At 44.3% G+C, this 23,272-nt stretch overlaps 1 protein-coding gene across 2 annotated transcripts in view; it reads right to left on the bottom strand.

The window, feature by feature from the left end:
- Nucleotides 1-23,272, bottom strand: part of ASPM (assembly factor for spindle microtubules) — a 393,967-nt gene that overhangs the window by 294,116 nt on the left and 76,579 nt on the right. For both annotated transcript variants that reach the window (XM_085601843.1, XM_085601844.1), the window contains exons 7-8: nucleotides 18,386-18,631; nucleotides 16,566-16,633 (exon numbers count right to left, since the gene is read on the bottom strand). In XM_085601843.1, the coding sequence (XP_085457969.1) occupies nucleotides 16,566-16,633; nucleotides 18,386-18,631 (314 nt within the window). The remainder of the gene's footprint in view (nucleotides 1-16,565; nucleotides 16,634-18,385; nucleotides 18,632-23,272) is intronic.

The following is a 23,272-nucleotide window of genomic DNA, read 5'->3' as shown; positions in this document are numbered from 1 at the left end:
CACAAGCCCAGTGAGAAGGCATCTGTGGCAAGAGTAGCCCTAGTTTGCAGATAGCTGAAGGGGTGACCCATCAAAAGATTAAACTGATCAATCTACTAGAACCAGTTGTGAAGCATAAAGAAGAAAATCTGCACCCGAGACTGGAACCACTGTATCTAAGCAGCACTGAAGGGCCCTCCTATGGAATCTTTCATAGGTCACCAACTAAATTTATGGGGCCATAAGACTAAGCAGACAAAAGAGCAGTAGAACAGTGTTCAGTTAGAAACCACAAAGTTATATCCTGATAACCTGCAAACCTCTGAGTGGTAGGAAAGGACTTCATGCAAGTCATATCCAAATTCAACCCCATGAAGATCAGCCTCTAAGATGGACAAAAGTTGAGCTTTATGACCACTGATAGTAAAGTTCACACTGTGGTGTCATCATCCACAGAAGGTATTCCTTGGCAAAGGAGCTCTCCTTTCACAAGTGTAGTCACTCAAATATTAAAATACACTGAAAACTGGATGCGTATTGAAGCCGCTACAAAAGTTAGCACCTTTGTTTAGAGGCATGGAGTAGACGTCAGTCTAAATAGAAGAACAGAGAAGTGATAGTGTTGGGGTCCCAACGTGAACCTCCGGTAACTTTTGAGAATGTGCATGTGCAGGATTCACAGATAGAAAGTCCTGAAGACCCAGGACACCAAACAATCCCCCTTTTGAAGGCCAGCAGAACTTGGCTGAAAAACAGCATCTTGAACCAAATCAACAAGTTAAGAAAGCAGAAACCCATGAGTCATAAATCTTTGTCATTCTTAGGGACTAAAAGGTAAAGGGAACAGACCCGACTAATCAACAGCTCCTAGAGCCACCACCTCTATGGCCCGCTCGTTCGGTTGTATGACATTACCACGTGTGGTTTTACTATGCACGTCTTTACATCATAGTCTTTACCACACATACCGTTAGCATGCTTTTACATTTGCAAACAATAAAAAATACACTTGCCATACAAACTGTTAGCATGCACACTGTCACCATGCATAAAATTTCTTCGGATGTGTTATACTATTTCTTTTAAGTGTTATTTAAACTTCCAATGTTGATTAGACCTCAAAATTTGAAAAACTATGTAAATCGAGTACTTGATCCCTGCGCTTTGATTGGTGACGCTAGCTTCCCAATCCCTCCCACCACCACACGCAGATGTACTTACTGAAAATGAAAAACAAACAACAACAAATGCGATATTCAAGGTCCTGGGGTCAGAATTAATGACAGGTTCGAATACTTATATTGTAATGTTACAGTTAGTCTCACTCTGGCATAACTTCAGTTCTTTTGTATGTCACATTAACAGCTCATTAACTAAAGATTGTTCAACATTTTTTTTCTTATTTAATAAGAGTGCGAAGATTCCGAGGGAAGTGCATTTATGTTTTTAATGTACTGAAATACTTATTCATGTTTTGTGTAACGTTTCAATTAATCATGCATAAAGTTTTATTATTGTTTGTGCAAGGGTTTCTCCAAGTGAGTGTTCGGAGGTTAATACCGGTACTGTGAAATTAATGTACTGATGTAAAGAGAGTAACCAAACTTCAAGAAGACACGCAGACTCCAGGATTAACCTTTAACCATCACCTACATGAGGCTTGCCAGAAACCCAAAATCAACTCATACAAAACGCTTGCACTTCTAGTTCTAAGAACCGTCACCTTTTGCATGCACACAACTCTTTCTTTTGGCGCAGGAGGGAAAACAACAAAAGGAAAGCGGTTTTTAAATTTATTAAACGTCAGTGGCTGGATGTGCGTGGTAAAAACTTGCATTGTAGAGACATGCGTAGAAACAGTAATTCCGGTGTAAGACAAGCATTTGCAATGCAATCGGTCTCGCCTTTGGGACCTTATATGTTTTAGTTATGCAGCACATTAGCCTGGGTGCTGAAACATCTACTGTTCTTTAACATCATGGAGGGAAAATAAGCACCAAACTGCATGACACGCCAGGTATGGGAACACATGGAGAGAAATATTGCCTTACAGCAGGAAATGGTATAGTCCAAAGCTCCGTTTTTAATATAAAATCAGTGCCTTCAGTGGTCATATCGCTGAATATACAAGATTTGAAAAAAATATTATTGTCTATGGGTGCTCGTGGAAGACAATTTCTTTGTACTGGAATCTAGCGAATGCTAAAGTGATTCTGGTATTTTACTGACCTCTGCTGGTCGTTTTTTTTTTTAATCAAGACAGTTAAATAGAGGCAGTTGAACAGAAAAAAGTCCCTAAGCGGAAGCAGGCAAGTCCTAGGGCTGACCTCCAGAGCTCACAAAGTACATACAAGCATTTGCAATGCAATAGGCATCGCATTAATAAACTTTAAGCTAATGCCGTTGCAAATACGAATGTTAGTTATTTCATTTTTTGGGTTAAAAAATAGCCCAACAGTACTAAAAGATATTCCACGAAGCAAGGAAAAGATGCAGTACCACAGTCTGTTACTAGGTGTCCCTGTGGAGTTATAAAGGGACCTCTATTAGCCACATAAGATACTGCGCCCTTAATGCAATTATAAAGAGAAAGATTGCAGCTCAGCATGGAAGTGATATATATGTTAGGTTTAGTTTTAAAAATGCACCACTGTTTATTTGAATGGGGCCTTTTTAAAATGCAAGTTAGCAAAAATCTCACTTCCATTAAAAAACAAATGGAAATGTATGTTCAGCTGAAATTTGTCTATTTATAATTGCATTAAGGGTGCAGTATCTTATCTGGCTAATACAGGTCCCTTTACAACTCCACAGGGACACCTAGTAACAGCCTCTGGTACTGCACCCTTTCCTTGCATAGTGGAATTTTTTATTTATTACTTATGCTACTGCTGGGATATTTTTTAATACCAAAATGAAACATCATTTGCAACGCCAATAGCTCAAAGTTTCACTAATGCGAGACCAAGTGCATTGAAAATGCTTTTTAAAAATGTTTTTATTGATTTTCCTTCAAACAGAGAGAAAGTCAGGGCAGGCATGCCCTGATAAACATAGGCATCATATCAGCAGTACTTAATAATCGCAGGGCCACTCAGGCAGCTGCTGTGAGAAAGTGCCATCTTTCTTGTATGGTATGCCCCCCCCTTTTTGCTGAATTGCTGAATGTACTTTGACTGAGTGTTCCCTGGACTCCTGCCAATCAGGTGCCCAGGGCCTATGTCCCTTCCCTAAACAAAAACCTCATAACCAAATTGGCAAACCCTGGCCACGTCAGCCCCTGGCAAATGGTACCCAGGGTCTTGTTACCAGGGAAGGCCTCTAAGGGCTGCAGCACCCATTGTGCCACCCTTAGAGGCCCTGTAACCTAACACACACATACTGCCCTTGCAGGCTGAGTGTCTGGGTACAAGAAAAAATGAAGTCGACATGGCACACATCCCTGTGTCAAGAGTTGCACTATCCCATCCAGGGTGGTGTCCCTCTATGCGCACAGCATTATGGGGTAACGAAGTTACCAATATTCGTTCTGGTTAAACCAAAGTTCATTTATTCATGATTGAAAATTTGAAATTCATTATTCCGTGTAATAAATTCTCACATGTTGAGTCAACAAAGGTACTGATGGATATCATCTATGCATTTCGGGTAAAACCCTTCATCAGGAGGAATCCTGTAAACAAAAACAGGAGATAAAGTTGCATGTCCCCTCGTGGAATTTATCTTCCACTAATAAATTAAAACGTTAACAAAGTTAAAGTTAAATGTGTGAAAACATGTGTCATCCAAGATATCAGGCTTCAAAAAGTGCGCAAAGAAATAAATAACGCTGTTGAAAAGAACTACACAAGCGTGTTGAAAATCACACCCGAGCTATCCGGTGTTTTTTGAAAATTTACCGCGTGTGTCTCGTGCTACAAAACAGATACGGTGATAACGGCGTGTGAAGGAGATGTTGTATAAAATACGCATGCTGAGATCAGGTAAAATGGTCCAACAAGTGTACAAAGTAAGAACATGCAGTGTTAACGAGATAAACCATAAAGTAAAACCACACACCGAGAGTCAGTTAAGATCGTGAAAGTTACCTCAGTTCACCCGTTCAAATGAGCATGTCCAAACTGCTCTGGTCCGAAGAACCGTTATTGGGCGTGTAACCATGTTAAGTATGTGAATAGTGAACAGAGAAAGAAGACTCTGGTAGTGGCGGCCATCTTGGAATGGTCAAAACATGACAAAGATCACTAAATAAAGACTCGAAAAAAATAACTCGAAAAAAATAACTCGAAAGAAAATCGAGTTAGTACAAAGTAACCTGGGTGAAATGAAAATTAAAATGATAAGATGTGGACACCAAAGCTGAAAAAAACAATGTGTGAAAGAGTGAAAATAAAGTTTTGAAAAATCAAAACAAAACTAACATGAAAAAACGTAGAAAAAACATGGATGGAAGATAGATGTGAACAGAAAGGTTGAAGGAAAACAATGACATTTTAGATGTAATAATGTCCAATAATTAGGATGTGTGAGCTTTAGGGCATTCTTACTGGCATCAATACAAAGTCAAATAAAGCAACTCAGTTCGAGACGATCGTTCAGTCCAAGGGGTACCATGGAATTCATTTTGTAAATCCAAAAGGTCTCTCTTTGAATCAGGAATTTTCTATTGTCACATCCTTCCCTTAGCGGGACTGTTTCACACACTAGGAAACGTAATTGACTGACGTTGTGTTTGTGTTCATTAAAGTGTACAGCTACTGTCGAATTGGGATTGTTGTTGCGGATGTTACTTTTGTGTTCATTTAATCGGGTTTTCATTTTCCTTTCGGTTTTGCCAATGTAAGGCAAGCCGCAAGGGCACTTCAACATGTAAACAACGTTTTTGGAATCACAGGTTGCAGAAACGAAAAGTTTTATGTTGTGACCTTTAGTTGGATGTTGTATGTTCGTGCCTGTAATGATGTTATTACAATTCCCGCAATTGTGACAAGGTATGGTACCCTTGTATTCGGAAAAAGGCTGTGAGGAGCTTGTTGATTTTAATACCTCCATGAAATTTCTGCTCCTTTCGTAGGCAAACAATGGTTGCTGCGAAAAGATCTGATTGAAGTCAGATTCCATTTGTAGTAGAGGCCAATGTTTGAGAATGGATTTCCTGATGTTAAAACTTTCTGTTGAGAATTTTGTGACCATAACTATTCTCGTAGCCGTGTTTGAGTCTGTTGGATGTTTTTCCAACACCATCAATGACAGACTCAAGTTCACTTTCACCATCAGTGAAACAGACATAAATTTCCTAGATGTTCACATTTACATCGTGGATCATCACATTCAAACTACACTCTTCAGGAAAGACACAGACAGAAACAATCTGCTACACTATTCGAGTTTTCATCAACCTTCTCTAAAACGACACTTACCTTTTTCCCAATTTCTCAGGATAAAGAGAATCATCTCTGAACCACAACAACTAACTCAACAAACTTTGGAAATGGAACAACGCTTTGCAAAACGAGGTTATCCATTACAAATATTGTCAACAGCCATCGACAAATCATCCAACAAACAAAGGGGAACGTTGTTGGAAAAACATCCAACAGACTCAAACACGGCTACGAGAATAGTTATGGTCACAAAATTCTCAACAGAAAGTTTTAACATCAGGAAATCCATTCTCAAACATTGGCCTCTACTACAAATGGAATCTGACTTCAATCAGATCTTTTCGCAGCAACCATTGTTTGCCTACGAAAGGAGCAGAAATTTCATGGAGGTATTAAAATCAACAAGCTCCTCACAGCCTTTTTCCGAATACAAGGGTACCATACCTTGTCACAATTGCGGGAATTGTAATAACATCATTACAGGCACGAACATACAACATCCAACTAAAGGTCACAACATAAAACTTTTCGTTTCTGCAACCTGTGATTCCAAAAACGTTGTTTACATGTTGAAGTGCCCTTGCGGCTTGCCTTACATTGGCAAAACCGAAAGGAAAATGAAAACCCGATTAAATGAACACAAAAGTAACATCCGCAACAACAATCCCAATTCGACAGTAGCTGTACACTTTAATGAACACAAACACAACGTCAGTCAATTACGTTTCCTAGTGTGTGAAACAGTCCCGCTAAGGGAAGGATGTGACAATAGAAAATTCCTGATTCAAAGAGAGACCTTTTGGATTTACAAAATGAATTCCATGGTACCCCTTGGACTGAACGATCGTCTCGAACTGAGTTGCTTTATTTGACTTTGTATTGATGCCAGTAAGAATGCCCTAAAGCTCACACATCCTAATTATTGGACATTATTACATCTAAAATGTCATTGTTTTCCTTCAACCTTTCTGTTCACATCTATCTTCCATCCATGTTTTTTCTACGTTTTTTCATGTTCGTTTTGTTTTGATTTTTCAAAACTTTATTTTCACTCTTTCACACATTGTTTTTTTCAGCTTTGGTGTCCACATCTTATCATTTTAATTTTCATTTCACCCAGGTTACTTTGTACTAACTCGATTTTCTTTCGAGTTATTTTTTTCGAGTTATTTTTTTCGAGTCTTTATTTAGTGATCTTTGTCATGTTTTGACCATTCCAAGATGGCCGCCACTACCAGAGTCTTCTTTCTCTGTTCACTATTCACATACTTAACATGGTTACACGCCCAATAACGGTTCTTCGGACCAGAGCAGTTTGGACATGCTCATTTGAACGGGTGAACTGAGGTAACTTTCACGATCTTAACTGACTCTCGGTGTGTGGTTTTACTTTATGGTTTATCTCGTTAACACTGCATGTTCTTACTTTGTACACTTGTTGGACCATTTTACCTGATCTCAGCATGCGTATTTTATACAACATCTCCTTCACACGCCGTTATCACCGTATCTGTTTTGTAGCACGAGACACACGCGGTAAATTTTCAAAAAACACCGGATAGCTCGGGTGTGATTTTCAACACGCTTGTGTAGTTCTTTTCAACAGCGTTATTTATTTCTTTGCGCACTTTTTGAAGCCTGATATCTTGGATGACACATGTTTTCACACATTTAACTTTGTTAACGTTTTAATTTATTAGTGGAAGATAAATTCCACGAGGGGACATGCAACTTTATCTCCTGTTTTTGTTTACAGGATTCCTCCTGATGAAGGGTTTTACCCGAAATGCATAGAGGATATCCATCAGTACCTTTGTTGACTCAACATGTGAGAATTTATTACACGGAATGAATTTCAAATTTTCAATCATGAATAAATGAACTTTGGTTTAACCAGAACGAATATTGGTAACTTCGTTACCCCATAATGCTGTGCGCATAGAGGGACACCACCCTGGATGGGATAGTGCAACTCTTGTCATTTCTTCGACCTTGGTTTAGGGGTCGCTCCTCCAGCTGCACGCCGCTACTTGTTTAAATTCAATATACTCAGAGATTAAAAGGGAGTGCGCGATATCTCAACACTTGTCTTTACACATCCCTGTGTGCCATGCCCACCACCTACACTGCCCTGGCATACATCAGCCACCCCTCAAGCTGGGTGCCCTATGCCAGTGGTGTGGGCACAGGAGCATGAGCCCTGTGCCCCTACAGTACCCAGGTCCATTCCTGGGCCCTGTAAGTGCAGTGCTGCCATTTAAGAGTACATGGTGCTGAGAGCTCGTCAAACGCGAACTCCACAGTACCATAATGGCAACACTGAAGTCTGAGAAGTTTGGTATCAAATTTCTCAGCACATTAAACCCGCACTGATGCCAGTATGGGATTTAATGTACCAAGCACCACAGCTGAAACCTAACCTACAATCCACGTCTGGTCTGAGAGGCTGCCACACAGCAGACATGTTGCTGGAGCCCTGGGTAGGAGAGCCCCTGCTCTCCTGGGCCTGCAACAATGCACATCCTGGGCGAGGTGCTAGGTCTCCTCCCCCAGGATGGACAGGGGGAAGCTTCAAATGCATGCCGCCTCTGTGAGCTTCCCCAGGCCACGTGCAACCCCATTCTGGCGGGAAGCATGGACGGAAACCCCAAATAAGGACAGGGGATGTGCCAACCTGCCAACCCCACCCCTCAGGTGGGGGAGGCGGGGTGAAGCACATCTCCGGGCGCTCGCCATCTTGAAGATGGGAGGCCCTACCCAATCAGGACTAGGCTACTGCCCCCCTCCCACAGGAGAGTGGCAGAATAGGGGGGTGTACCCACCCCAGGACAGGGACCCATTGGTCCCTGCCCTCTACCTACCTGTAACGCCTCTAAATCTAGTATTTAGGGGCACCCTGAACCTTCATTCCCCAGATTCCAAAATACAAAGAAGGGCAAGAAGAAAGAAGACCTGCCGTGCAGCTGCTAAGAAGAGGAAGACACCAACTGCTTTGGCCCCAGCCCTGCCGGCCTGTCGACCCTCGCACCTGCTACAACCCGGCACCGCTTGTGGCTAGCAACCTCACAAACCCCGGAGGACCTGGTTACCTTTTGGCTCTAAGCACCTGGGACTCCCAGGAGCAGAGGCTCTGCTCAAACTCAGCATCTAATCCCGGGCATCAGCCCGGAACCGCGAACCCTGCACACTCTACACCCGCCAAGCCTGGCCTGTGCCGGAGTGAACAAAGACCACGAGGACGACCCCCCGGCGACTGTGACCCAGAGTCCGGCACCCAAGGACTTCCCTCGACGCTCCTAACAATGCCTGCAACCTCAGAACCATGTACCCCCCCCCAACCGCGATCAACCGAGGTTAAGATTTCCCGACACCAAAAGCCACTTCGGCACCCGGCACCCTGCGGCCCCCCCCTGTGCCCAACTCCTGGGTACCTACCTATCCTCCAACTTCCCAACTTACCTCTCGAAGTGGTGGTGGCACCTGAAGAATCTTCGTCCCCGAGCTTGCAGTCTTTTTCCAAACCGGTTCTTTCCCATTGAAATCAATTGAGCGCCCGAAGGCTCAAAAGCACCCTGCACCCAGCCGCCCGAGTGGCCCTGGTACTGTAACCTCTGCACCTATCCACTTCCCCATTTGCCCTGAGCAAGTGACCAGGAGCCCAGCTCCCACAGCCGCGTGGCCTGCTAGTCAGCAGCCACCAACCAAGGCCCCCCTGCCTCCCATAGGATAACATCGGGCCTAACTCACTCTGCACCCGGCTGCCCCAGCGCTGCGGAGGGTGTAACAACTGTACCTACCTGACCCTGGGAGAACCCAGAGTCTGTGTCCAGAACCTTAACTCTGCCAGTCGACTACTTACCCAAAAGCCGATAACTCAATTTTCTCCATAGGGTAACATTGACTGGTTTCTTCTGAAATTTCTACTAAGTGTGGAGTTTCTAAAACTTAAAATATTCACCAAAAATCAGCCGAGTAACGAAAACGAAAATACTCACCTGCTTTAAGGAGAGATCCCAGTGCTGGATCTTGGTGCCCAGCACTGACCCTGAAAAATATTCACAACCGTACCTACTAGTAACCCAATTTTCTTCAATAGGAAACCATTGACTGTTTTTCTGTGAAATTTCTTCGAAGTGTCAATTTTTGCAAACTTGAAATATTCTTTAAAAATCGTGCTAACTGTGAAAACGTATTTACTTACCTGTTTTAGGTAGAGGTCCCAGTACTGAGTCTAGGCACCCAGTACTGGATTACAAAAGTAACAAGAACATACTATACCTGCAACTTGAAATTTCTTCCATAGGGAATCATTGACTGTTTTCTATGAAATTTCTTCTATCAACTTTTAAAATAGCAAAATATTTCCTAAAAATCACAACAGTAACTAAGTCGACTTTTATCACTTGTTTCTAAGAACTGTGCCAGGATTGAGTCTAGGATCCAGTCTGGTAGTTACAAAAGTAATCCTGAATGTAATCTATTGCAAATAACTTAAAACTTCCATTGAACTCAATGTATTATTGTGTTTAAAATTGTGTTGCCTATTGCAACAACCTGTAACCGGTATTTACAAAAGCCAATTGCATATTGCAAAAGTATTTACCTAAAGCATCTCATTCCGAGAAAGTATATTTTAATACCTATTGTTGGTTCTAAAATAAAACAAACATTTTTTTTATATAAACCATTGGCCTAGAGTTCAGTTATTGAGTGCGTGAGACCATTTTCTGACTGAGTGTGTGCAACAAATGCTTTACACTGTCCTCTGACACTGCCTTACTGCTGGACCAAGCTACCACTTTAGAGAGTAAGGTTATATCTAACTTTAGCCTCTGCCAAGCCTCTGGGGACTGTAAACTCTGTACACACTGTACCTATTTGGGAACAGTATATACAGAGCCACTTTCTCACAACTGCATCTTGCTGCAATGGTTCCTGCACACGGCGCAGAATGCTGCCCATTGACTCGAAACTCGGATTAAGCCTGACGCACTGCTGCCAAAGACTTTGTCCGTCTTGAGATGCTGAGCAAACCAAAAGAGAGCAGACATGAGCACAAGTGCCAAGAAGCTCCTCTGTAGTCCTCACCCTAGACACGAGTCGGGCTGTCCAAGATCAAACAGCATGTGCAGAGGAGTCGAGCGGTGATCATGCCTGGCTATCACCTCCCTTCCTGTGTGTCAATCTGTGCTTGCTTTCTTCACTTTATTGAGGCCCCCAACACACCCTTTTCTCAGCAGCCACTGGCAGCAGTCCTGGTAGGCATGTGAGCAGGCCCCTTACCCCCTCATTGACCATGGTAGCAGCAAGAAGAGTTCCAAGTCTAACTTGCGGGTCTCTAGTCCTACTGAACGGAGGCCCAAAGCCCGGCTGTCTTGTGCTAGAGCCAAATCTAGTCTTGTGTGGTCCGTGTGTCTCCACTCTTTACCAGCGCACACACATTTCACACCAGTCTGCTGCCCTCAGTAGTAAGATCGGTCCTCCAGTGGAAGTGGAGCAGCTGACCTACTGTCACACGTACCTTTTAATCACCAGACGTTCAAGTTTCAAAATATCAATAATTCCAAACCGGGAGGCAAATCGTGGTTTTCCAGTCCTATTGCCCTTTACCATAAACAACAAGACTTTCACAGCAGTAGAGCTGTGTTTAAAGAGTGTTTTAGTGTAATTTACCAACAGATCACTATGAGCTGGTGAGTGCATACAGCGCATACAAAACTGTTTTTGGCAGGAGGATTTTGATTATCTATGGCTTTCAAATAATTATATCAGTGGAGAATTCACGATGAACTAGTAATCACAATCATGTACATTCTGTGCAACATATGTCCCAGTGTTGCAAATGTATTGAATTATGTAATTTGTATTGCTTGGTTCCTATCTTAAGGAATTATTAAACTGTTCTTTTTATACATAATAATAATCTTGTCTGCACATTCTATGTTTAAGTTGGACACCTAGTAACAACCTGTGGCACTGCAGCCTTTCCTTAAGAACTGATATTTAATTTCCACTAGCAAGTGGCATTAGGAAGAAGCGCAAGCATTTTTCTTCACTAAGCGGAATTTGGGGAAAAAATTCTTACTGTAAAAACTACAAAAGATGATTGCAAATGCTCCAACTCGTTCCTAAAAACACTTGGTAATGGAAACTAAATATTACTTAAAGAAAGGGTGCAGTACCACAGGTTGTTACTAGGTGTCCCTAGTAACTACCTGTGTTACTGCATCTTTTTCTTAAGACCGGATATTTCAATCCCATTACCCAGTGGCTTTAGAAAGAAGCGCAATACTGTCTTCCTTCATTAAGTGGTTTTTCTTTTTCCTAATCCTAAGGGTTACAAATGCCAAAATAAAATGCAGGCAAATGCTTGCACTCTTTCCTAAAGCCATTGGTAATGGAATTTAAATATTAGGGCTTAAGAAAAGGGCGCAGTACCATGGACATCTAGTAACAGCCTGTGGTACTGCACCCTTTCATTAAGCACTAATTTAGGCATCCCATTATCCAGTGGCTTTTTAGAAGAAGCACAAGCATTTCTTCCTTTATTAAGTTGAATTTTTTTCTTATCGCAAGTGCTCGTTCCTAAAGCCACTGCGTAATGGAATTACTATATCAGTGTATAAGTGAAGGGTGCAGTCCCACAGGTCGTTACTAGGTGTCCCAGGTGGTACGGTGTCCTTTTCTTAAGCGCTAATATTTAAATTCCATTACCCAGTGGTTTATTAAAGAGTTCAACATTTTTCAACATTTTATTTTTAGGCTTTTATAGCCTTTGCAGTAAGCAGTCAATGTTCGAAAAGCAAAAAAGTAGATATTAAAGGCTTTCTGCCACCTTTTTAAAAGGCATTGCTGACATTAATGTAAAGGTGATGGTGACTGCCAGAGTTGTGCCATAATTGTGTGCTTTAAAGTGCCTGGCAAGGAGCGATGTGGCAAGCATTGTTGTGTTAGGCGATAGGATCATGCACACACTTTTTGCTTATAGTACTTGCTTATGAACAGCACAAACGGCGGTGGGGGGCGAGAAGTCTGTGGGATGGGGAGGGACAGGAAAGAAAATAGTGTTCAGAGTTTGTCGTGTTAGGCGATAGTATCATGCACGCACTTTTTGCTTATAGTACTTGCTTATGAACAGCACAAACAGGGGTGGGGGGCAAGGGAAGAAAATAGTGTTCGGAGTAAAGGGGCCAGTAACCATAGAAGGATACAAATGAGGACATGGCTGTCATGAAGAGGGACTAACAAGCCTAAAACCAATCAGAAGGCTGAATTTAGGACCTAAGGCAATGAAAAAGATGGGGGAGAGTGGAAGGAGCTTCTACAAAGCTTCCACACTATACTGAATACTGCATGCCTTGCAAAGAGAGCAGCGCATGCGCTGCAACGCTAGGCTCGACCTAAAAATGTGTGGTATTTGCAGGTCGTAGTAAAAACTTGCTGGTAAAGGCTGTTTTCCCACTTATTCAGCAAGGCAAGGACTTCAGCCTCCAACATCTTGGCATTTGCTGGAGAGCTCATGCTGGTGGATGAGCCAAGGATGACTATCCCTTTTCTCCAAATAGACACATGCCATAGAAAAGCTTGCCCATGAATGAAGCTTGGATAGCACCAGAGAAGCCCCTGGAAAGTATCCAAGCATGCCTGCATAGCCTGACAGCCGAGCCAGATGATCAAGTCACAATTCAAGATCAGTTTAAAAACATCTTAACAGTAAATGACCAGATCTGTAAAAAAGCTTTTACATGTGGCACATCAAGCTGATCACTGAGTGTTTGGTCCAGAAGGGACAGTTTGCTGCCCAATACCTCAACAATCACATCTCCTTCCATACCCCCCAAGAGAAACCTCCGCTCAGCCGACTTCTCACCAGGCCACCGTCTCACGCTTCGACAGGACCAGTGTCTGTGGAAATTCCTTCTCCTACCTCGCAGCCAAGATCTGGAAGACCTTCCCCTTCACCTCCAGCGAAGCCGGACACTGCACCAATTCAAGAAGGACCTCAAGACCTGACTCTACAAAAGACCCTATGGAGCTGCTCAAACCCACCCCTCAGCGCCTTGAGACCCTAACGGATAAGTAGTGGGCTATACAAAACACTGACATTCCTTTCTCTTGTCTGTCAAGGAAAGGATCTTCCAGTTTTTTGGAAGCATTTCTCCCCAGGATATGGGTGTAGAAGTATTCAGAAGGGATACAATATTTCCTCACATCTTTTTTTTTGGGGGGGGGGGGGGGGGGGGGGGGGTTCGGGGGGTGAGAGTGGCCTGTACTTGGGAAGAGTTTGGGGGAGAGTGGCGGCATTCCAGATTTACCAAGAAAAAATTATTCTTGGACATTCTCTCATAAGAGAATAAGGGCGATCCTAGAGACAGACAGCTGCAGCCACCTGTTAAAAAAAAAAATCCAACAAACAAATGGCAACTGAATACTTGTCTGTGGAGAGCTATCTGGAGCACCATGGAAGAACTTGTTGAAAGTGGACACTTAACCTCTCTGAAGGACTGGAACAAGATGCCAAGCTCAACACCCCAAAAAAAAAAAGAAAACACACACACACAACACGGTCTAGGTGGTTCACTTTCCTAACGTATCCAGTTTGAAGCTTTTTACTGCAAAGTTATATGCTTTCTTGATTCTACCATAAAGAGGTGCCATGGCCGAGTACAGCTTTCATATCTGCCCCCTGAATATTTGATGCTTCCAGAAAGGTTTTAAGACACTTGACCTGAAAAAACTGCACAACTATACTCAACCTCACTATTGTTGATCGGCTACTAAGCAGGTCTCAACCCTGGTCATCTTAAAAACATGACTTGTGTGAACTAACAGTTTGCCTCCATCATTGCTCCTTCACTAATCAGTTTTGAGGACTGCCTTTGTCACAGTAAAGCACAGCACATTGAATCTCATTAGATTTGGCTTTTTGGTTCCTAGGGGAATCTTACTGATATTTTAACAACTCCTAATCCATACATCCAGTTTCTTAATTTTGGTCTCATTTTAATTATTCTTTTACTAACGAAATGTATTTGGGATTTCAACATGTGTATTTTCCAACTATGTTTTTCCTCTTGGTGTTTATGTATCACATACAATTTCTGAGGAAGGCTTTGCTGCTTATGCAAGCTAACTAAGGTAAGCCGGGGTTCCTGACAAAAACCTGCTGCCTTCTTACAAAACAGATTGGCTCAACTTTGGGGAAGCTCGGTCGCAGTTCACATTAAGACAGATGCCTTTCTCACACGATTTAACAAAAATGTGCCCTATATCCATGATGAAGATAAATATCTAATTTCGACAGAGCTCCTTATTGAGCAGAAAACAATGAACCCATCACAATAATCATGCCTAAAGAACAATTTAATTACCTTTAACGTTCTTTCTTTTAGATACTCTACCTAATTGCAGATTCTTTATCGTGTGAATACTCCAGGCACCAGACTGGATCTGGATATTTTTACCTCATCAATTCACTAACGTCGAAATTTGGCATTATGGAGCTCCACGGCTTCCTTTCGGCCCTGTTGGGGTCACAATACAACTACCATGTCTGTGCACAACATCTGTTTCTTCTGATATCTGTCCGCATAATGAGGAACAGAGTCTTCAACATGAGCAACCACCAAGAGTAAACTATGCATTGGCTCGAAAGGAGTGCACATCATGAATGTGAACTGGATTGAGGTCCCACTAGGGCGTCACAAAGGGTTTCAGCGGGAATATATGGGTTAGCCCTTTTAAAAACACATCAAAACAAGTGATTAATGTCTATAACTATTCAAGCTGCCACTGTTCTGAGTTTCTCTTTTTGACCCGTTTGTGATTAATTTGTTCTCAATGTCTAAGATGCTTGGGTGGCTCACACTGGCATGTATGGCTAGGGGCTGGTATGTGGTGGCTGCTGCCCCTCTTTAAGAGACGACACTGGAACTGCTGAGGCACATGCACCCGACTCCCGGGCAGGTTGCAGTTGGTACATTTCTTGACTGTGGGGCTGTCTAGCTGGCTAGGCCAAACACGGATCAGTGACTCGCATGTGTTTATATACTTCTGTGTGTAATGTATCCTGCCGCACCATGTATTCTTTATTCATTATACCTTTTGAAAAAAGCAATAAAAACAGATTTGCAAAAAAAAAACAAGTGATTAAAACAGAGATGGCTGACCAGACAATTGTAAAAACAGTCAGTAAGGCCGACAAAAAAGCTTTAACTGTAGCCACAGCAAGGCCCTGCTAGGGTAATAATAAAAAGAACATTAGGACAGACAACTGGGTTTTAAGGGTTGCATCTGTCGGGAAGGACATCAGAGAACAAACTTCTCCCAGCGTCCCATACAGTTTTGGTTGAGGGTCCCCTAGCTATCAACATGATATTTACTACTTCAGGGGCAAGATCAGAGGGCCATCAACTGACGCCTCCCAATCTTCACGCATGGATGTGTAAGTTTTGCAAGCTCACATTGCCCTGCTGTTGTGACTAGAGACCCCCCACTAAGAAGCAACCAAATCTGAGGAGATACACATGGTCAGAAGTTTTGGGTACCACACCCCGCTCACCCAATCCTGTGCCACTAGGATGATTTGGCCCTGACCATGCCTGATCTTCAGAACTTTGGGCAGGAGAGATAGAGTCAGGAAGGCATACAGTCCTGATCTCTAATCCAACCAAAAGGCATCCCTGAGCGAGAGCTGCCTTGAGGACTCCAACGCACAAAAGCTTTGACACCGAGCTCTCTCGGTGGTGGGAAAAATATTGAGCTAGGGTTCCCTCCAATCTCAGAAAGACGCCCTGTGTCACCTCTGAGTGCAGTCACCATATGTGATCGCTTAGGCAAGGCTTGCTAAAGGCATGGCTTGCCAATCTCTTGAGATGCCACTTGCTTTACACATAAAGTAGGTTATTAAAACAAAAAAAAGAAACACTATTAAGATAAGTAACACACTGATTAGATAAGCAAGACACTATTCTGAAAACGTTCTATTTAGTAAAGGAAAGAGAGGAAACGAGAAAAACATCCACTCCCACAAACTCATTCACATAAAGCCACCCATAGCACATATTATATGACAATGGATCAAGGCAAATGGTTCTCTGTGTGCCAATTTATAAATTAATACTAAAAGAGAAGGGAGTACTATTTCACAAAATTAAAAAAGTGTAGAATTAAAATTTTAGAAAAGAAATAAAAATAGAATACCTCTAATCCAATGCGTAGCCAAAGAGGATTGTAAGACAGAAGCCAGTTTAAAACCTTCTGACGCTCTCCTGAAATGACAAAAGAAAATGGTGGCAGAGACCAGAATTATGTAGCCAGTACACAGGCAACATGGCACTTCATCACATATGTCAGGCTATAGACAGTTTTACATATTGTGGTCACTAGCCAGGTCCTTTGTTCGAAGGCCCATATAGCTATATATTTTCCTACTAACATTCAGGTGAGGTTATGTATTTCACACATTAGAGTCCGAAGTTTCCAAGAAAATAACTGCATCGCCTTGTGTTTAAACTTTAGACCAAATTTAATTCATCAAGTTAATTGCATCTCACTAACCTCGTAGCTTTTCTGAGCAATTCATGACTAAAATGATGCAAACACTGTTCATTTGACTGTATAAGCTATATAAATAAGATATATAGGAATTAAAAGCCACATTTCAGGGGGGGAAAAAAAGGCTTTTAGTCTTCCACATCAGGGTCTGTTCTTCAGCCATAGGGTGAATACCCCTAATTTCCTTCTAAATATAGTATCCCCCAGCAGTCTTTTTTGTGAGGTATGTGCCAGGAAAGAATTTGTGTGTTGTGTATTCATGTTATGATGTCACAACCATATTGAATTGTTTACGTTTTACCTAGTAACACAGATTTCTTATTTTACCCATCAATGAAACTTCACCAACATCACAAAATCATATGGTGAGCATGCAAATTTCTATCACTTTCTTAGGTTGTGTAGATCAATGTCTGCCTATCAGGACACGCACCAAGTAGTTGTGAATAAAAATACAGGTTTATCTATACAGCAACTCGCTCTTGGTCCTAAGCCACCCTTCTGCCAGAAACATGAGCTGTCTCTACCGAGAGATAAGAGACCAGAGAATCTTTAACAGAGCACACAAAAAAAGCTGAAGTCCAGGTGCTTGCATGGCTATAACAGAATCCATGAAATGACCCAGTCCTCCAAAATTCCTGTCATATCAAGACCACAAACCAAAATAAACAGGGCTTAATTGTGCAAGTAAAAATGAAGAGTCGCCATGCAGAGTGCTTGTAGTTACTTTCATGTTCAGAGCACCCATTAATACAAATCTAGGAATTCTAATGGCCTACCAAAAAACAAATGCTCAAGGGTTTTCTACACTAAATGTCTGATGTATAGGAAGGTCCGACTGACAGATCAGAACTTTTACATAGCAAAGGTAAATTTCAAGTTTCTTACCACCAGCTGCAAGATGGTGAATGCAAAATATTGGAGTAGGAATCCCATTCACCCTTCTGAGAATTGCAATCATGTTCTCTGGGACAGGTGTGTGCGCAACCTGCCTTAACCAAATGCTTAACTGCAACAAGGTTTGCACAGCCGGTTTATTAACTGGAAGTGGCTTTTTGGTGATAAATGATCAACTAGTCCCAGCTATTAAGACTCCAACCTCAGATTAAAAATTTGGATTGTGAAAAGAATCACAAAGTCAGGCAAACAAGATAATCTTACATGTTGCTTTTTTAGTGTTCTCAAAAACTCAACTAATGCCACAAACTAAGATGACCAAAGGCGGATTCCAAGTCAATGTTGAAACGGGAAAATTAAAAACATTTTTGCTGCACTGTCACCTTTAGTAATCAGCACAAAATCAAACATGTATACATGGAGTGTTTTGAGCAGATTGCTCAAACAAGGATCAGGTTTCTAACAGTCATTAAAGCGATTTTTTAATATAATCTAGGACTACCGTACCTAAAGTCACTACTGGCATCTTGAAATAAACATAACATTTTTTACGGGCTTGGTATTCTCACCAACATCTTTCCAGAGATGGCGATCCTTTCTGACAAGCAGACGCTTTGCCTCGATTTCAATCTCCAATCTCTTAATGGATTTAACAACATTTTCCGATGTGAACAGGCGGCAAGCTGCACGGCGCAGTCGATTTAACCGGCATCGGGCAGTGTACGCCTTCAGTGATACTTCCTCCTTGGAGGGTGCTTTTGGTACACTGGCTTTATGATAGTTTTCAGCACCCAAGATAACAGCAGCTGCATTCACTGATTAAACAGAAAAGTATTTAGAATTCCATAGCAAGCTTTAAAACATGCACCATTACAATAAAAAAATAAAATTCAAAGCATGATTTAGATTTCTATACTGTATTAAGGTAAAAAACAAGTTACTTACCTGCACACTGTGATTCTCCAGTAATGATAACTTTTATAGAAGAGAAAAGCCACCTTCCAAGAAAGAAGCTTTAAGTCACATTTGTGCACAGGTTCAAATGCAGGTGGCATTAACTGCAACATAACTGTATTAGGTTGCCACAGAACTGGTGGAGTTTTAACTGGTGGATAGCCCCTGGAGAGACCCTTCATAAATTCATTAATGAGTCTATGAGACCACAAGGAAGATTGATCCAGACGTCATCTAGATCTGGATATTGACGCAAGATGGACTTTTATGGAAGAATGTGAGAGCCCCGCTTTGGCTAGGTGCAAGAGATAGAACAGTACTTGCTCCGGAGAAGTCGAAAGTGGATGCAATGAATGAGCAATATACCATGCACAAAATCTCTTCCATTTTGCAGAGTAGCATGTGAGCGTAGAAGGAGCTCGAGAGTTTTGCAATATTGCCCTGCAGTCTTCGGGTATGTTTAAGTTCCCAAATTCAGCGAAGTGAGGAGCCAAGACGACAAATGAAGAGAGAGAATTCGAGGATGGATCACTTGGCCCTTGTCAATGTAGAGAAGGTCCACCCTCGGAGGAAAGATAATCGGAGTGCACGCCGATAGGCATTACAGCTCGGTGCACCAGAATTGCCCTGCCCACCTGGGGGCAATGAGAATGAGCAGACACGGCTCATGCTTCATTATTTGAAGGAATGAGGGGAAATGGAAGGAAGGCATCGGCGAATTTCCTTATCCATGAGAACAGAAAAGTGCCTCCCCACGGCCCTGGCTGAGGAGTTCTGCTTGCGTAAAAGGCACATTTGTTTTTAGGTACATAGAGAAACAGATCTAAAGTTGAACAGCCCCAGGACTGGAAGAACACCTGCAACTGCTGGTCATTCAGTTCCCATTCGTGGCATTGCTTGGACACCCTGCTGAGAGAGTCAGCCCACTGGTTGTGGACTCCTGGCACGTGTTCCACTCGTAAGGAGATGTGCTTGACGAACAAGTTACTTACCTTCGGTAACGATGTATCTGTAAGAAACATTAGTTAGTTAGATTCCTCACCTTAGAATATCCCCAGGCGTCAGACTGGATCCGGAAGATTTTTCGTCAGCAATACCCCTTGCGCGTCGCTAGGCGTCGTCTGCGGCTCCGCGTCCGTCGTCGGCGTCGTGCGCCGGAATGACGTCGGAGTACTTAGACGCCGCCCTCGCGCGCTGACGTCAGTTCTTGTACATAGCTTTCCGCGCCAGGAACGCAGAGCCATGCAAAGACCGACACTGGTGCCAAAAATAAAATCTAGGGGCCTGAAAAGGACAACCTTAACCCTAGATGTCAGTTCAGCAGAACGGGGAGGATGGGTGGGTCGGTGAGGAATCTAACTAACTAATGTTTCTTACAGATACATCGTTACCGAAGGTAAGTAACTTGTTCATCTGAAAGAAACACGTTAGTTAGATTCCTCACCTTAGAATAGATACCCAAGCAATACCATCCCCGGTGGTGGGTCTGCGAACCAAGATCACACCAGAAAGTCCTGGAGGACAGAACGGCCAAAGAAGCCATCCCTCCGGACTTGGCTGTCAAGGCAATAATGCCTGGCAAACGTGTGTAGTGAAGCCCACGTCGCCGCCCGACAGATGTCCTGCAAAGGGACACCCCGTCCCAAAGCAGTAGTAGCCGCTGTGGCCCGAGTAGAATGGGCGCGCAGCCCAACAGGAGGGTCCTTTTTTGCCAAGGAGTAACAAATTTTGATGCACAAAACGACCCACCGAGAGATGGTCCGTTTGTGCACAGCTTTCCCCTTCTTAGCACCCACGTATCCAACGAAAAGTTGGTCGTCCACCCGGAACTGCTTTGTGCGGTTCAAATAAAAGGAGAGCGCACGTTTTGGGTCCAGACGGTGGAGCCTCTCTTCCTCTTTGGAAGGATGCGGAGGCGGAAAGAAGGTGGGAAAGGTGACAGACTGCCCAAGATGAAATGGAGTCACCACTTTCGGAAGAAAGGAGGGACGAGGCCGAAGGACAACCTTGTCCGGATGAACAGAGAGAAAAGGAGGCTTTGAAGATAAAGCCTGGAGCTCACTCACCCGTCTAGCCGAGATGATGGCTACCAGAAAAGCAGTCTTAAGCGTCAGCAGACGAAGAGGACAATTATGAAGAGGCTCAAAGGGAGCACACATCAGAAATGTGAGAACAAGATTCAAGTCCCACTGAGGCATTACAAAAGGGACAGGAGGGAACGTGTGAGTAATGCCTTTTAGAAAGCGTGTAACTACAGGGGACTTGAAAAGAGAAGGCTGATCAGGAAGCCGCAAGAAGGCAGAGATGGCAGCAAGATAACCTTTCAGGGTGCCCAGGGCAGAGCCCTGCCGGGCCAAAGAAAGAAGAAACAGTAGAACCTCAGAAAGAGGGGCGGAAAGGGGATCCACAGCCTTTGCTGTGCACCATGCCACAAATTTGTTCCACCGGCAGGCGTATACCGTCTTTGTGGAGGGACGCCTGGCTGCCAGAATGATATCACAGACTTCAGGAGGCAAGTCAAATGGCATCAACTGCCGCCGCTCAATCGCCACGCATGGAGGTTGAGGCTGGACAGGTTCGGGTGGAGGACCGTCCCCTGCTGCTGCGACAGAAGATCCTCCCGAAGGGGCAGACGTATCGGAGGATCGGTCAACATACTGAGTAGCTCGGGATACCAGTACCTTCGTGCCCAGTCCGGAGCCACCAAGATGACTTGGGCCCGGTCGCGCCTGATCTTCTTCAGCACTCTGGGCAGAAGTGGTATAGGCGGAAAGGCGTACAACAGACCGCAACTCCACTCGTGACGAAAAGCGTCGCCGAGCGAGTGCAGTCTTGGAAATTCCAACGCGCAGAACTGCTGACATTGCACGTTCTCTTCGGTGGCCAATAGATCTAACCAAGGCTCTCCCCACTGCTGAAAGAGACCTTGCGCCACGTCGGAGTTCAGACGCCATTCGTGATCCATCATGCACCGGCGGCTGAGTTCGTCTGCTCTGGCGTTCAGAGAGCCCGCCAGATGTTGAACCACTAGGGTGACGCCCTGGTGTTCCAGCCATGTCCAGAGGCGCAGAGCCTCCTGACAAAGGGTCCACGACCCCACCCCGCCCTGTTTGTTGCAATACCACATGGCGGTGGTGTTGTCCGTGAACACCTGCACGACACTTCCCCTGACAGAGGGAAGGAAGGGTTTCAGTGCAAGTCGGATCGCTCTCTACTCCAACAGGTTGATGTGGAGACGAGACTCCGCCGGAGACCAGAGGCCTCTGATCTCCGCCTCTCCCATATGGCCACCCCATCCCAGGAGGGACGCATCAGTCACTACGACATGCTCCGGTTGGGGAAGGGAGAGGCTCTTGCCCTTGACCCAATCGCGGTCCGTGAGCCACCACTGCAACTGCAGTGCAGTGCCCTCTGAGATCAAGACATGGTCGGACAGGTTGCCATGATGCTGGGCCCACTGAAACTTCAGGTCCCACTGCAGAGCCCGCATGCGCCGCCTGGCGTGATGCACTAGTAGGATGCAGGAGGCCATCAGCCCCAGAAGCCGCAACACTAGCCTGACCGAAACCCAGGATAGAGGCCGAAAGATGGGAATCAGGGCCTGTATATCCCGGACCCGCTGTTCCGGTGGATGGACCCGAACTGCGCCGAATCGAGAACCGCTCCGATGAAGAGGAGCTTCTGAGAGGAAACTCAAGTGTGACTTCGGCACGTTGATGGAAAATCCCAGCAAATGCAGGAGATCCACCGTAGACTGGAGGTGGGAGACGACGGTCTGGGGCGAGCCCGCCTTCAACAACCAGTCGTCGAGATAGGGGAAGACTGGAACCCCTGATCTGCGCAGATGAGCTGCGACCACCGCCATCACTTTCGTGAACACCCGAGGGGCACTGGTGAGGCCGAAGGGGAGCACGGTAAACTGAAAGTGCTATTGGCCCACCGTGAACCGCAGGTAACGCCGGTGGGCCGGCAGGACGGGGATGTGGAAATATGCGTCCTGCAAGTCCAACACTACCATCTAGTCTCCGGGGTCTTGGGCAGCTAGAACCTGAGCCAAAGTTAACATCTTGAATCTTTCCTTCCGGAGGAAGGCATTGACGTTCCGGAGTTCCAAGATAGGGCGTAGGCCCCCTTTGCCCTTCTTGGGAACCAGAAAGTAGTGGGAATAACAACCACGACCTACTTCTGGGCTCGGAACGCGCTCGACGGCCCCCTTGGCCAAAAGGGCCGAAACTTCCTCGTGGAGAAGATTCAAATGATCCCCCGAGATACGGTGGTGCTGCGGTGGCATGGCTGGAGGGGTCGTCTCGAAGGGGAGGGAGTAGCCCCTTCGGACGATTTGCAGCACCCACCTGTCCGATGTGATGGACCGCCAGCGGAGCAGGTGATGGCGAACTCTGCCGCCCACTGGCGTGGAATGGGCCTGAAAGCTGGGACTAGGAAGGCTTTGAGGCGGATGCTGCCGGGGTGGATGTGGGCTGACCTCGTCGTCCTCCAGAACC

Source organism: Triturus cristatus, chromosome 4_2 (assembly GCF_964204655.1).
Source record: "Triturus cristatus chromosome 4_2, aTriCri1.1, whole genome shotgun sequence".
Taxonomy (NCBI): Eukaryota; Metazoa; Chordata; class Amphibia; order Caudata; family Salamandridae; genus Triturus; species Triturus cristatus.
The sequence above is the reverse complement of the archived record's forward strand: the minus strand, read 5'-3'. Positions and strand labels throughout refer to the sequence as shown.